At 45.0% G+C, this 14,895-nt stretch overlaps 1 protein-coding gene across 8 annotated transcripts in view; it reads left to right on the top strand.

The window, feature by feature from the left end:
- Elapor1 (endosome-lysosome associated apoptosis and autophagy regulator 1) overlaps positions 1 to 14,895 on the top strand; it is an 81,067-nt gene that overhangs the window by 39,174 nt on the left and 26,998 nt on the right. For 3 of the 8 annotated variants that reach the window (NM_001346518.1, NM_001358063.1, NM_001358064.1), the window contains exons 2-3: positions 5,453 to 5,573; positions 8,550 to 8,742. In NM_001346518.1, the coding sequence (NP_001333447.1) occupies positions 5,453 to 5,573; positions 8,550 to 8,742 (314 nt within the window). Of the gene's footprint in view, positions 1 to 4,208; positions 4,436 to 5,452; positions 5,574 to 8,549; positions 8,743 to 14,895 lie in introns of those variants that run through there. The other 5 variants (NM_001033304.2, NM_001358065.1, XM_030252595.1 and 2 more) reach the window with 3 other exon arrangements.

Genomic DNA, 14,895 nt, shown 5'->3' with positions numbered 1-14,895 from the left:
AGAGCAGAGGGCTGTAGTGGACACGGCAGGCTGCACCAGCATATGTTCACTGCTGAGGTGATTCCCTATAAAGGGACAGAATGTGACCATCCCTCCCACTCCACATTGCTATGGCCCTTGTTTGAGAGATCTGTGAAACACTTTCCTTATCAAGTCCCCAGCATCCTGAGAGGCAGTGTAGGGGTCCGGACACACCCGTGAGTGTGATTGGTGCAAGGGTACAAACACTGGCAGCCTTACACATAGACTCCAATTCCAATGGCTGGGTCCAATCCTAGCTTGGTCATCTCCTGGCGATGTGGTATGAGGAGCAAGTGACTTCTACCTTTCTGAACCCCAATTCTTTCTTCTGTAAAACTGTTCAGGGGTTGGGAACATTGCTTAGGGTAGGACACTTGCCTAGCATGCTCCAGCTCCTGGGCTCATTCCCTAGCACCACACCGACTGATTGATTAATTGATTAAAATAATTGATTATTATTAAAATAATAAATTAAAAACCTTGTCAGAAACTATTTAACATTTTAAAAATTATTTTATGTGTATGAGTATTTTGCCTGCATGTATGAATAAACACCACATGTGTGTGATGCCAATGGAGGCCAAAAGAAGTCTGGAACTGAAGTTAACACATTGTGTAAGCTACCACGTGAGTGCTGAGAGTCAAACCCAGAATCCTAGAGCAGGAACCCTTACCAACTGAGAGGCATCTCTGTCCCAGGACGGGCAGACTGCCATTCCAATACCATCCCGACCGGCTGATATTTATTTTCCATTTGTGCTATACCCAAACAACAAAGACTAAAAACATTGTGTGAGTGAATTCTAACCCTGGAAGATCACTGCTGCCAACAGGTAGTTCAGTATCAAGCAGACAGAGCTCCAACCTAAAGGCTTTCCTCTCTCCTTTCTTGAGTCCCCAGGAGTGCTACTTGGCTGTGTGGTGTGGGATAGCTGGAGCATGGATTAATTAAAGGTTTAGAAATCATTTCTAAACCCTCCCACTGATTTCCTAGGAACAGGGAATAATCAATCCCCTTGTGTCCAACACTGGAGTTTAGATGTGTGTCACACATCTGCATGGAGGGAGGAAGCGATTATGTGCTGAATAGATGTGTGTGTGTGTCTATGTTAATCTGTGGCATATGCTGGTTGTACACTTTCAAAAGTAGCTGATTGGGTAATTGAAATATTGTTTGTTTGATGATGAATTGCGTCACACTGATGGAATTAAGAAAAGCCTAGGACATGGGGCTGGAGGGATGGTTCAGTGGTTAAGAGCACTTGTTGATCCTCAGGGTTTGATCCCCAGGACCCACATGGACTGCAGTTTCATATACATAACATTTTTTTAAAAAACTAAAATGAAAAGAAATGCCCAGGACATTGGTGAGGCACACCTTTGAGTGGTACATCTGTGAAGATGTTTCTAGAGAGAATAATTAACTAAGGGGGATGTCCACACTGGCATCAGTACATGGACTGGGGTCCCTGACTGAATAAGAAGGGGAAGGAGAAAGCCAGACACGGGATGACATTCCCTTTTCTGTGCTTTCTGGTCCATTGAAACGGGAGCACGCAGGCTCACGTTCCTGCTGCCACGTCTTCCCAGAGCACAAACCAAAAATCTACTCTTCGTCCCCTAAGTTGCCTTCCGTCAGCTATTTGGGCAGAGCGACGAGAAAAGCCACTTATATCCTCGGGGAATTGATATGCTCATAGGAGAGTGAGCAGAACTGGGAGAGCCTGCCAGGTCTTCTCTGCCCTAACTCTGCCTACGCTTGTCTTTCACGATGTGATCTTAAAGCACAGCTCAGTTTTCAGCAGCTGCAACAGAGCTAGCCATCACAGATGCTGTGACCCTCCCCCAAGTGGCATGGAGAAAATTAACACTCATTAGGAGGGAAACTTTCTAAGGCTCAGAGCAACCATTCTCCCAGAAAATCTCTTAGCCTCATAGCACCTGGAGACACCAAGTAAAAGCCAATGAAAAAGGAGAGATTTGTCCCCTGGGCCTTCAAAAGGCCAAACGCAATTAGAGTGAATTAAAATGATCTGCTTGAGTAGATTAGCTATTTTCACACCAATTCTCAGGCCTCAGAATTGAACCTAGCTTGGCTGCTGACGGGCCACTGATACCGTCATATTTAATTTTTAGACTTGGCTGTGAAACTTGGCTCAATGTGAGTTTGTGTTTTGTCAGACTTTCAAAAGTGGGAGAGGATTCCTGCTGGCCAGTCTGAGTTTGGGCTCAGTGACTTACAGGTTGTGTGACCTTGGACAAGACAAGCAGGCCATTTCACCCCATGGACAGCCAACTCCACAATGAAGAAAACAACCTCTGCCCTGTTGGCCTCCTAGGAAGCCCTGAAGCTCAGACGAGCCGTGGTTTGGGAGCTGTAAAAGCGCCACGTGAACTGCCAGGGCGATTGGGTTCACAGATAAAATCCTTTCTGCATCAAATCTCTGTTGAATATGCATACTGTGGATTTTACTTAACCCTCATTCTGGCAACATGACCCCTTTGAAAGTGTCATTTTTAGAACTGAAAACAAGACATGCTTAGTCAGCCAACTTACCTCCCAGCGACAGGCTAGTTATCTCTGAGACAAGGAAACGATAGAAATCATGAAGAAAAGGAGGCCTAGAAAGGTGGTAGCTCAGGCCACAATGAACTCTCATCCTGATGGTCTTTCTTTCCCTAGTGAAACCGGCATTTAAATCCAAAGCTACAGATTCTGGTAAAAAGTTAAGCTTCAGACGACAGGTGTGGTACAGATTTGCATCTGTAGATCCCAGCATTTGACGGAAGGTCAAGGAATTTAAGGCTATCCTTTGCTACACAGAGAATCCAAGGCCAGACCCAGTGGTGGCTCATTCCGTGAAAGCAGCTGCTGCCGAGCCTGACAACCCGAGTTCAAATCCCTGGGACCTTGTGCTGGATGGTTTTATGTCAACTTGACACAGGGTAGAGTCATCAGAAAGGAAGGAGCTCTCAGTTGAGAAAATGCCTCTAAAAAGATCAGGCCACAGCAAACCTGTAGGGTATTTTCATAATTAGTGATTGATGTGGGAGGGCCCTGCCCATGGTGGGTAGGACCATCCTGGGTTCTATAAAAAGTGTTGAACAAGCCCGTAAGCAGCACCCTCCATGGTCTCTGCATGAGCTCCTGCCTCCAGGCTCCTGCCCTGTTTTGAGTTCCCGTCCTAACTTCGTTCAATAATGAACAGTGCTACAGAAGCCAAATAAGCCCTCCCCAAGGTGCTTCAGTCATGGTGTTTTATCATGCAATAGAATCCCTAACTAACTCACACATTGAAAGGTTTTGCAAGTCTCCTAACCTGCGCATATGCAGCACAGTACATGCACCCACACATAAACACACAGGACAAATCAATGGAGTTCTTAAAGACAGACCGGGGCTGGAGAACGGTTCAGCCGTTAAGATCACCCGCTGCTCTTCTAGAGAACCCAGTTCAATTCCCAGGCTCACACTCATCTCTCTGTAACTCCAGTTCCAGAGGACCTAACGTCCTCTCCTGGACTCTGGGGGGGTATGAGAATACACATGGTGCACAGAGAAACATACAAGCAGAACTCTCATATACACAAAAATAAAATAAAAAATAAGTATACAGGCCAAAACTCAACCCAGGCTGTGTGAGACGCTGTCACAAACAAACTTAAAGGCCTCGATTCTCTCAACTTTTTCTGTTCATTGTTTGCCTGAAGGTGACCTGTCAAGTTCAAGTCACTGTCCAAGCCAAACTTACTGGTCCATCTAGAACTTGTACATGCTGGGTTAACAATATGTATTCAGCAAATATTTACGGGGGGGGGGGGGGCGGAAGAAAGATGTAAACTACAGTTACTCTTTCCTTGTACTAAGTTTCTGGAATCCCAGAATTGGAAACACTATGCTCAAATCCATATTTCAGCAAATCTGGGATCCCCCTGCTTCTGAGACAGGCCATTGTTTTAAACTTGGCACATAAGAAAAAGTTCTAATCAGTTAAAATATGGCACAATGCTTTTCTTTAAAAACCACCTTACACTTTGATTTTGTAGATGTTAAGTGAATAAGTTACATATCCCAGGATAGATAAGACTGTGCTTAAAAAAAAAAAAAAAAAAAAAAAAAAAAAGTCAAGCTTTGTCCTCCTCCTGACAGGACAGATTAGCAGGCTCCTTGTAATTATGCATGTTGCAGCATCCTTCTTTTGTGTTGTTGGAAGGGGGACATTTTGCTTCGCTTATAAATACAGTAACACAAAATATAGGTGTGGACTCAAAACTTGAACCATGAAATACTTGAAGAGCAAAAGCGATCGGTTCTGAGGTTTATCAGGCGACTCTAAGGTGCGGAGGGCGCTCGCCTCTGCTGAGGGATCCTGCCTCTGCTGAGGGCGCCGCCATATTCGCTGTGTTTCGGTGTGTAAGTGTGCTTTTGCTTTTGTTTTTGCTTTTGCTTGATTTACTTCATCTTGATTTGGCGGCTGCACTTCTGTTTCCCTGGTGTTCTAGTTCAGGTAAAGCAGCTGGAAGGCGAGGCCCCCTCCCCCCGCCCCGTCCCCCCCCACCCCACCCCCCGGAGTTCCGCGTGGACAGGTGCATGTGATGGCAGCGCCTCACCTGCTGGGCTAAAAATGACATTTGTGTGATGCAATGGGGGCTTCGGAGTCTGTCTGAGCAGAGAGCGCTAGAAATAAAGCTTGTGTAACAATTGTAATTGTTTTTTTTTGGGGGGGGGAGGCAACCTCTCCGTTTAGAATGTCCTTGTTCTCTTTTGTTTTGAATTCTTCTCTCATACAATATATCCTGACTACAGCTTCCCCTCCCTCCATTCCTTCTAGTCCCTCCCCATCTTCCCAAGATCTACTCTTTCCCACCTCCCCACTTCCCAACCCCTATCTCATCCCAGGGGGATGTCCTTGTTTGTAAATTCTATTTGGACTAGACGAACTCCTATTTCTAGCTGGTTTTTGTTTTTTGAGTTTTTTGAGTTTTTTGTTTGTTTGCTTTTGTTTGTTTGTTTTTGACAGTCTTATATAGCCAGGTTTCTCCCTGAACTCAATATACAGCCAAGGGTGACTTTGAGCTGTGAATTACATGGCCAGCCTTAGTTTGTTGTTTAATCACCCCCATTCCTACCGTCCATTGGGACATTATGTAAACACAACAGCAAAGAGAATCATACACACACACACACACACACACACATACTCACTCACTCACAAATGTTCTAAGTGAGTAGACCACAGGCAGGTGGGGGAAAAATAATCCAAATTATTGTAGTTTTCCTAGGGGCCCTGTAACCACAGGGTATCATGATGCCTTGCTCTTTGCCAGGGTCATTGGGCCATTACTGTAATGAAAGGTGTCAGTAGCCCTCATACTGTCAATGTTTGATCTCTGATGATGGACCGTTTGCCCACTGTTCTCTCCCTTGCAGTCAGAGTACCATTTTGAGTACACAGCGTGCGACAGCACAGGTTCCAGGTGGAGGGTCGCCGTGCCACACAGCCCGGGCTTGTGCACCAGCCTCCCAGACCCCGTCAAGGGCACCGAGTGCTGTAAGCAGCCTTTCTGTTCTAGGGTCTCCCTGATACTTAGCTCTGACCTCTAATCTAAGCCTCTTGCCATCCAAGCTCTTCCTGACAGCACAGGCATCAGATTCCACCCCCCTAGTTTTCTGCCCCCAGCCCTTCTGAAATGTGGTACAGCTGCAGAGATTTTATACAGCCAGGAGTGGTGGCTCCTGCCTTTAAGCCTAGCACTTGGAAGCCAGAGGCAGATGAAGCTCTGTGAGTTAGAGGCCAGCCTGGTCTACATCGTGAGCTCTAGAACAGCTAGGACTACATAGAGAGGCCATGTCTCAAACACACACACACACACACACACACACACACACACACACACACAAAGAAGAGGAAGAGAAGAAGAAGAGAAGAAGAAAAAGAAGAGGAAGAAGCAGGAAAGAAAGGTTATTTAATTCAAATTTCGTATCTGAATTCACTTTTTTAAAAAATTCAGATCCAATTAATACAATATAGACAATTCTGGCACTCTCTCTCTCTCTCTCTCTCTCTCTTTCTCTCTCTCACACACACACACACACACACACACACACACACAGGTGCACTCTTGAGTGCATACTCATGCACACACACCCTTCATTTTTCTTTTCTGCCTGTCTCTGCATTTCTCTCTGACCTGCATCTACCAGCTACAGCCGTCATTAGGCAATATTCCAGTTTGCTTTTGCTCTTGGAAGGAAAACCAAAGAAAATGAGCTTGTGCAGATTCGGGCTTTAAAATGCACTGGGCATCAATCATTTCAGGGAGCTAGGTCCTTCTCACTGTCAATGTGACCAGAAAGGCTGTGACTTGTAGCTCTAACCCCACCTCTCTGACTGTCTTTACAACTTTACTATTCCCAGTGCCGTGTTCTTTTAGGATGCAAAGGGAAGAACAATAAATAACAGGGACTAGACTTGAGGGTTTATTTAAAGAGTTGCAAGGGAGATTAAGCACTTTCAAATTTCAACACCATTTTAACCCACTGTCTGGTGCAGGGAATTTGAACATTGAAAAACAGATATGACTGAGATCTGGAGAGAACTGAGGTATAACTAATAGAAACAAAGGAGCAATCTTCAGTTGACTCAGTAGACATTAGTGAGCCCCTAGCACATGTAAGCACCTACTGTGTGCACACATGATGTACTTATGCTGAGTGAGTCCTGCCTACAAGCACTGAGGACATAGAAAGATATTCAGTTCATCTCTTCTGCAAACCTTTATGGTGTTCCTGTGATGGCAGTCTCCGCTCTGAGCCAGTCAGTTCCTGGGGGAGCCCAGGGCCTCAAGGACACAAGGTAGATAGAACATGATAGTACAATGTGAGAAAGAATCAGAACTAAGGATGCTTATGATAAGGAGTAGCTAGGAGGACCAAAGCAGACATTTGGAGATGGAAAATTGGAGACACAGCAGGGCTGGGGCTCAGCATGAACTCAGCACAGAGAAAGCTTCAGCAAGCCAGGCTAGAAAGTTAGGGTCCAGGAAATTGTAAAAGTCAGGATTCCAGGCTCGATGCCATAACCCAAAAGCTGTGCCACACTGTTTGTTGTCTAATCTCTAATGTCTATAATCTGACTATGTGATACCAAAACAAAACAAGTACTTATTTTAAAAGAAACACTCACACACACACACACACACACAGAGAGAGAGAGAGAGAGAGAGAGAGAGAGAGAGAGAGAGAGAGAGAGGAGAGAGAGAAAGTCTGGAGAGATGGCTCAGCGGTTAAGGAAACTAGCTGCTCTTTCAGAGATCCTGAGTTCAATTCTCAGCCACCACATGGTGGCTCATAACCACTGATAATGAGATCTGGTGCCCTCTTCTGGCCTGCAGGCATACATGCAGGCCAAACGTTGTATACATAATAAATAAACAAATCTTTGGAGGTGGGGGACTAATAATACAAATCCTTGTTATAGAAAGATATCTAAGGCTATAGCATGAACTAAAACAGGAAATCAGGCAGTCAGGAAGGCATCGCAATGGTTTAGCAGATGCTGAGAAACTCAGCTCCAATGGCAACAGCAGAATCTAAAAGGAAGAGGCAGAGGCCATAGGATACGGGGAATGAAGGGTGAAGGACCTTACACGGTCCAGAAGGCCCAACATCCTCCTGGTTGGAGCTTTAATAATAGCTGAAGCATCTTCAAGGAAACAGGTCGTCAGAGATGCGCCCCAGAGTCCCCCAGCAAAGCAGAACCTGCTCTCTCTCTCTCTCTCTCTCTCTCTCTCTCTCTCTCTCAACAGGTCTAGAATTACAGGAGAGTTGTCACCTTGCCTGACTTTAAATCCTTTCTTTATAAAAATATTAGCTTTATTAAGACACAACTATGTTTTACTAGGCTGTTCTGTTCTATTTTTCTTCATTGAGATAGGATCTCTGGGTAGCCTTTCTGTATGGATAACACTGATCTTAAATGCACAACAATCCTTCCCCTGCTTCCACAGACACGACTTCTTACACACAATGAATTTCACCCCTTACTGAGCAAAGTTTGGAGCTGTTGTAATCTTCACAGCCATTCTTTTTTGTTTGTTTGTTTTGTTTTGTTTGTTTTTCAAAACAGGGTTTCTCTGTGTAGCCCTGGCTGTTCTAGATCTCAGATCCATCTGCTACTGCCTCCCCAAGTGCTGGGATTAAGGCGTGAGCCACCACCACCCAAGTCTTTGCAGCAACTCATAACCACTCAAGTCTGGGAGCATTAAGAGTCTGAAAAGATAGTTCTTAGTGACAGCCTTCCTGCAGTCTACTACCTCACCTATGGTAACCACAAATCTGCCCTATGTCTCTATGACTATTCTGTACAAATATCATCATACAAGATGTCCCTTAGCCCCAAACTTTAGTAGTCCAGACCCCAAGATCTTGACCCCGAGGTCCTGGCTTTAGATTGCCTTCAGCCATCACTCCTCCGGAGACCACAGCGATCTCAGCGCCCCTCCCTTGTCCCTGCTCTGCCTTTCAGCCTTCTCTTGCAATGCCGGGGAATTTCTGGATATGAAGGACCAGTCCTGCAAGCCCTGCGCGGAGGGCCGCTACTCCCTCGGCACTGGCATCCGATTTGATGAGTGGGATGAGCTACCTCACGGCTTTGCCAGCCTCTCGGCCAACTTGGAGGTCGATGACAGCATCTCGGAGTCCACTGAGAACTGCACTTCGTGAGTTTGGGAAACAGCACACAAGTCTCCCGCGGAAGGGGCCGAGGTGCACTCTGGGTAGTGTTCTGTGATGCTGCTGAGGCTGGAGGGAGGAGGAGGACCCCATGGAGGCAGGGGTGGGAGTAAGGACTACTGGATGTGACCTCTACTTTGGCCTAGTCTGACCTAAGCTTACCATTGACTGACAGACGTCTGTGAGAAGGAAACATGAAAGCAATAGAGGCAGGTAGATGAAGGCTGACAGGCATCTAATGGCTTAGCAGGGTTTTTGTTTGTTTGGTTTGGTTTTTGGTTTTTTTGGTTTTTTGTTTTTTTTTAAGACAAAAAGCCAAACAAACCACACAACTGTATTTTCTCTGTGGAATCTTGAGTGACCACATAAACTTCATCAACCTGATTAGAACACAACGTATAAAGTATTGGTTGTATCGCTGGCCTTGGTGCCAAACTTCTAGAGCTGGTTTTGCCTGAGATGCTGTTGTGGTTTGGAGAGGTCGGAGTCGGGTGAGCGCTTTGACTTGGGAATGAGATCCCCTAAATCCCTTGAGACCCCATGCCTTAGTTTCTTTCTATTGGTGCCAAGAGATGCAGTCACTGGGGCTTGCTTACAGGTTCAGAGGGTGACTCCACGCAGCAGGCAGGCAAGCGTGGTCCTGGAGCAGTAGCTGAGATCTTCTATCTAATCCACAAGCAGGAAACTGGACCTCACGTGGGCTTTTCAAACCTTCTCCTACAAAGCCCCACCACCCCCAATCCTTCCCAAACAGTTCTACTAATCAGAGATCAAGATCTCAATTATATGAGCCTATTGGGGCCACTCGCATCTGAATGAATCTCAGCTGAACACATATTTCAGATGTGCCTTTTAGAGACTTGGCCCTGTGCTGGATGAATACGTGGAACATTTGTCTTGAACCTACACAGGAGCCGAGTACAGTTGGCATTGTGATTTCCATTGCAGAGTGAAAAACTGGAGGCTCAGTGAGGTTAAGCATTCCACCTTAATTTCCTAGCTTGAACCTGGAGAGATTGGTGCTCAAACCCAGGCCCAAGTTTTTTACTGCTCCGCACCGCCACCTTCAAATAACACAATTTATTTATATATTTACTTACTTACTTACTTATTTTGGTTGTTCAAGATAGGGTTTCTCTGCATACCCTTGGCTGACCTGAAATTCTTAGTTAGGGTTTTATTGCTGTGAACAGACACCATGACCAAGGCAAGTCCTAAGTCTTATAAAGGACAACATTTAATTAGGACTGGATTACAGGTTCAAAGGTTCAGTCCACAATGATCAAGGCAAGACGTATGGCAGCATCTAGGCAGGCATGGTGCAGGAGGAGCTAGCAGAATACTGATTTCTAGGCAGCTAGGATGAGGGTTTTATAGCCCACACCCACACTGACACACCTACTTCAAAAGGGCCACACCTTCTAATCGTGCCACTCCCTAAACGTATACAAACCATCACACTGGGCTACACAGTGTAGCCCTGTCTTTTTAAAACAAAACAAAACAAAACAAAACAAAACAAAACAAAACAAAACAAACAAAAAACAAAGGCAGCTTCAGAGATGGCTCAGAACTTAAAAGCATTGGCTTGCTCTTCCAGAGGACTGGAGTTAGATCCTCAGCACCTCCAGAGTGGCTCACAACTGTCTATAACTCCAGTTCTAGGGTATCTAATGCCCTCTCTGGTCTCTGAAGGCAACAGGAATGCATGTGGTGCACAAAGATAGACGTAAGCAAAACACCAGACACATGAAAATAAATACAGCTAAAAGAAGCTTTGTTGTTGTTGGTTTTGTTTTCATTTCTTTTTGTTTTTGTTTTTGTCTTGTTTTGTTTTGGAGACAGGGTTCCTTTGTGTAACCCTAGTTGTCCTGGAACTTGCTCTAGAGACCAGGCTGGCCTCAAGCTCAAAGATCCATCTGCCCCTGCCTCTCAAATACTCAGATTAAAGGTTTTTGTCACCACTACCTGGCAAAAATTTTTAAGAAGAAAGAAGACTAGCTTATGGTTTATAGCTTAGTGGTAATACACATGCCTGCCTAGTATGTTCAAGACTTTGAGTCCAATCCCAGATCCCCAACACTGGTCAAGGAGTCGAGAAGAATCTAGAGCGATGCCTCTGGCACTAGAGATCAATCAAACATCCTGTGATTGTGGAACATGAAGTGTCTTCAGCGGGGACAACACTAGCAAACCCCAGCATGCAAACGTGACCCACTTATAGCGTCCTTTAATTATTCATTAAACTTCAAGCGTTATTTATAGCTGATACTGTGGAGTACATCAGCATTAGATATCTCTTTCAACAAGGGAATCAATGCTGTCAGGGGAGCTGGCTCATTTGGGAGGGATTTGGTTTGTTATGTTTCCATTTTGATAATAATACTGACTGTTGCCGAACAGTGATGGCACACACCTTTAACCCCAACCCTTGGGAGGCAGAAGGAGGCAGATCTCTGTGAGTTCCAGGCCAGTCTGGTCTACAAGAGTGAGTGCTAGGACAGCCAGAGCTACCCAGAAAAACCCTGTCTTGGAAAATAAACAAAAAATACTGTTAAGCTTGTAAGACTATGTAGTTGGGACAGACACAGGGGGAGTTCTTAATGGCCAATGTTAAATAGTTAAGGGTGGTGGGCTAGTCTCAGACAAAACAGAAATATCAGAACTGTCTGAATTTGTTCTTTTCTGGAATCACCCTGAGGTCCTTGGTGCTGGACTGGAGGGAATATATTATTACGTAACACAAGGTAGATTTTGTCCTCCCAAAACCTACAGGCTACAGGCTAGCCAGGAAGAATTAAAGTATGTCCAGAAGAGAGTTCCAGATTGCAAGAAAGCTTCAGAGATCACAAGTGATCAAGGAAATAAGACTAAAGCCCAACTAGCCACTAAATGACCTATTATGTCATATAGCAACACTCGCCACCACATCACAGGGCAACCATAAAGTCTGCTAGTTTCAGATTTGCAGAGGACGTGGAGCAACGGGGACCCTCTTAAATTGCCAGCTGAGATAAACTGATACACATTTTGAGGAACAAGGTATCAGTACTGGGTAATGCTGGGAGTTCCCATACCCTACGAGCCAGCAACTAACCCAAGCGCTCTGTTCAGAACTGTGGATGGACACAGGAACAAGGTCAGAATGTGAACAATTATAAAATCCCTGGAAGCCTTTAAGTGTCCAGTGGTTGTAAATAAATGTGTAAATAAATAAACTAGACCACGGAAAGAATATTAGACAGCAAGAAAGATGGAAGGAAGGGCTAGGAGTGTATGAGTCAATGAGAGAGTACATATAGAGCGTAGATTAGAGTTCCATCCCCACTATGAGTGTGTGTGTGTGTGTGTGTGTGTGTGTGTGTGTGTGTGTGTGTGTGTACTCACACACAGAAAAAGATCTATGTGCATGAATTTGGATAAATTCCACACCATTGTATAGAAATCTCTGTCCCAACTAAATTAGTTTTAGAAAACTAAGAATGATATTTATGTGGCATTTCAAAACATGCAAAACACCGCGTGGTAACTGGGTCGAGAAATGCTAGAAGAAAGGGAGGGGCTAGTGAAGGCGCAGGGTGGCCTCTGCTGCACCCGACTGCTCTGGTCTGCTTTTAATACTGTTTACTTAGTCTTTGATAATTTTATGTACATAACATATTTTGAACACGTTCATCTTCCATGCCCATCTCACTCTCTTTGGAACCTCTTTCCTTCCCAACATGTGAGACAAATATCTCTATCTCTGTCTCTGTCTCTTTCTCTTTAAGATTCAGTTTAATTAGAGTTGTTTGCATGTTCAGAGGCCATTTACCAGAGGCTACACCCATATAACCAACTCCCTTCCATAGCTCCTGAGCTAGGGATGGGCTCCACCTGCCCCACCCTCCTCCGTGCTGGAATATTGATTGTCTTGATCTTGAACAGGCAACCACTGCTGTGTCCTTGAGTACCAGACTCATGCCCGTGTCCAGCGGGCAGCATTTCACAGCATCCTTGCCACCCTCTGGTTCTTCTTTTTTTAGCCCCTCTTCCACATGTTCCCTGTCTCTTGGTAGAGAAAGTCATAGGGATGCTCCATTCAGAGAGCTGAACACTGGACAATCACTCATTCTTAGCCCTTTGACTGGCCGAGTCTCTGCACTGACTTTATCCATTGCAAAATGGGTTTCTCTGACCAAGGTTGACAGCTAGGTTGGAACAGGCCTCACATCTCAAATTGTTTGGTTCCCCACATAACCTTTCATGCCATTGTCATACCAATTGGGCACACCTTGCCTGGCAGATCAGTACTGTGGCATTCTGGGTAATACTACTGATGACCTTTCTCCTCCAGCGACCTGCATAGCACCTTCTGGCACTATGAAAGCTACCCTGTGTTGGATGTCTTAAGCTATATGGTAGACAGACGTATGCTCATTTCATCTATGCATCGTTCTTAAATGGTTGACAACATATTAGAATTTTAATGTAGAATGGAATTGTGGAAATAAAAAAATCTCAGGGCATTCTTGCAGAAGCAGATAAAGTCAAGGAAGGCTTTTATTTGTTTGGACAGGGTGCCACTATATATTCCTGGTTAACCTGGAATTTACTAAGTAGACCAGGCTGGCTTCAAGTTCACAGAGCTTCACCTGCCTCTGCCTCTGAAGCACTGGGATTAAAGGTGTGCATGGCCATGCTCGACACAAGGCTGCCTTCTTAATATTAAGTGGCTTTCTCTCTTTCTCTCTTCCTTCCTTCCTTTCTTTCTTTCTTTCTTTCTTTCTTTCTTTCTTTCTTTCTTTCTTTCTCTCTCTCTCTCTCTCTCTCTCTCTCTCCCTCTCTCTCTCTCTCTCTCTCTTTCTTTCTTTCAAGCCTAGGGTGATAGTTAAATAAAGAGAAGAAGGAAGAAGTTTGTTTGAAGAAGAGGGCAAGCCCAGGGGCAGAGAAAGCTTGACATGGGAATTGGGAGAAATCATACAGGTTTGCTGTATAAAACATAGGCCAGAAATGTGGACCCTATCCCCAGAGCAACGGGACGCCATAACAAGGGTTTAGAGCACTGAAGTGATTTGGTCACATTTTCCTTCTGGATGTTTCTAACCATGGTGTGAGACGGATTGGAGGATACAGGACCAGACACAAAATGAATTTAAAGGCTGTTCAAGAGACAGTGTGGTAGGGAGTGAGGATAGCTGTTGGGCCAGGTAGATAGAGTGAGCCTGAACAGACAGGATAAGACTGAATATCTCTGGCTCTCTTGCCATCCCTTTCTGATAAAATGTAGCATTGTAAAGTGATGTTTCTGGAAAAAGAAGTGGGATTAGACTGGACGAACTTGTGAGTTCTCAAGGATATGTTTGCTTACAGATTTGAGAACTTTGGGGATAAACAGTTTTGAAACTTGAATCCTAGTCTTGTCAATTGAAGGGTTCCTGATGTTGGCCAAGGTGCTCTCCAAGCCTCAGTGTTCTCATCTATTAAATAGTCCTCCCTCTTACTGATGAGCATAAATCATGACAATGAAGCATGTAGCTCAATAGCTGGTTGATATATAGCTTCCTGACTTTACCTACCTTCTACTTCCAGTCCAGCTGGGGGAAACACAGAGGCACACCCAGTTTCTTCCTCTTGTTGGCTGTGCCTTAGCCCCTTGATCTACCTCAGAGTCCCTGATGTTGCTACTCCAACCTGAGCATGCTCAGGTCTTTCTTAGTTACTATTTTATTACTGTGAAGCAATATCATGACCAAGGCAACTTTTTGAGACAAGGTTTCTCTGTGTAGCTTTGTCTGTCTTGGGACTAGCTCTGTAGACCATGCTGGTCTCAAACTCCCAGAGATCCTCCTGCCTCGGCCTCAGCACTACCAGAGTGCTGAGATTAAAGGTGCGCACCCCCATCATGCAGCCAAGGCAACTCTTAAAAGAAGGCATTTAATTGGGATCCTGGTTAGGCCTTGACCATCATGATAGAAAGAAGACAGGTATGACACTGGAACAGTCACTGAGGGCTTTACATCCTGATCTGAAGCCTAGATAGAGGTGGTGTAGGAGAACTGGCCTGGTGTGGGCTTCAGAAACCCCAAAGCCCACCTCCAGTGACACACCTCCTCCAACAAAGCCACACCTCCCAATCCTTACCAAACAGTTTCACTAAC

The sequence above is a fragment of the Mus musculus genome, chromosome 3 (genome assembly GCF_000001635.26).
Source record: "Mus musculus strain C57BL/6J chromosome 3, GRCm38.p6 C57BL/6J".
NCBI lineage: Eukaryota > Metazoa > Chordata > Mammalia > Rodentia > Muridae > Mus > Mus musculus.
Note: the sequence above shows the minus strand (reverse complement) of the source record. Positions and strands in the feature narration are given on the sequence as shown.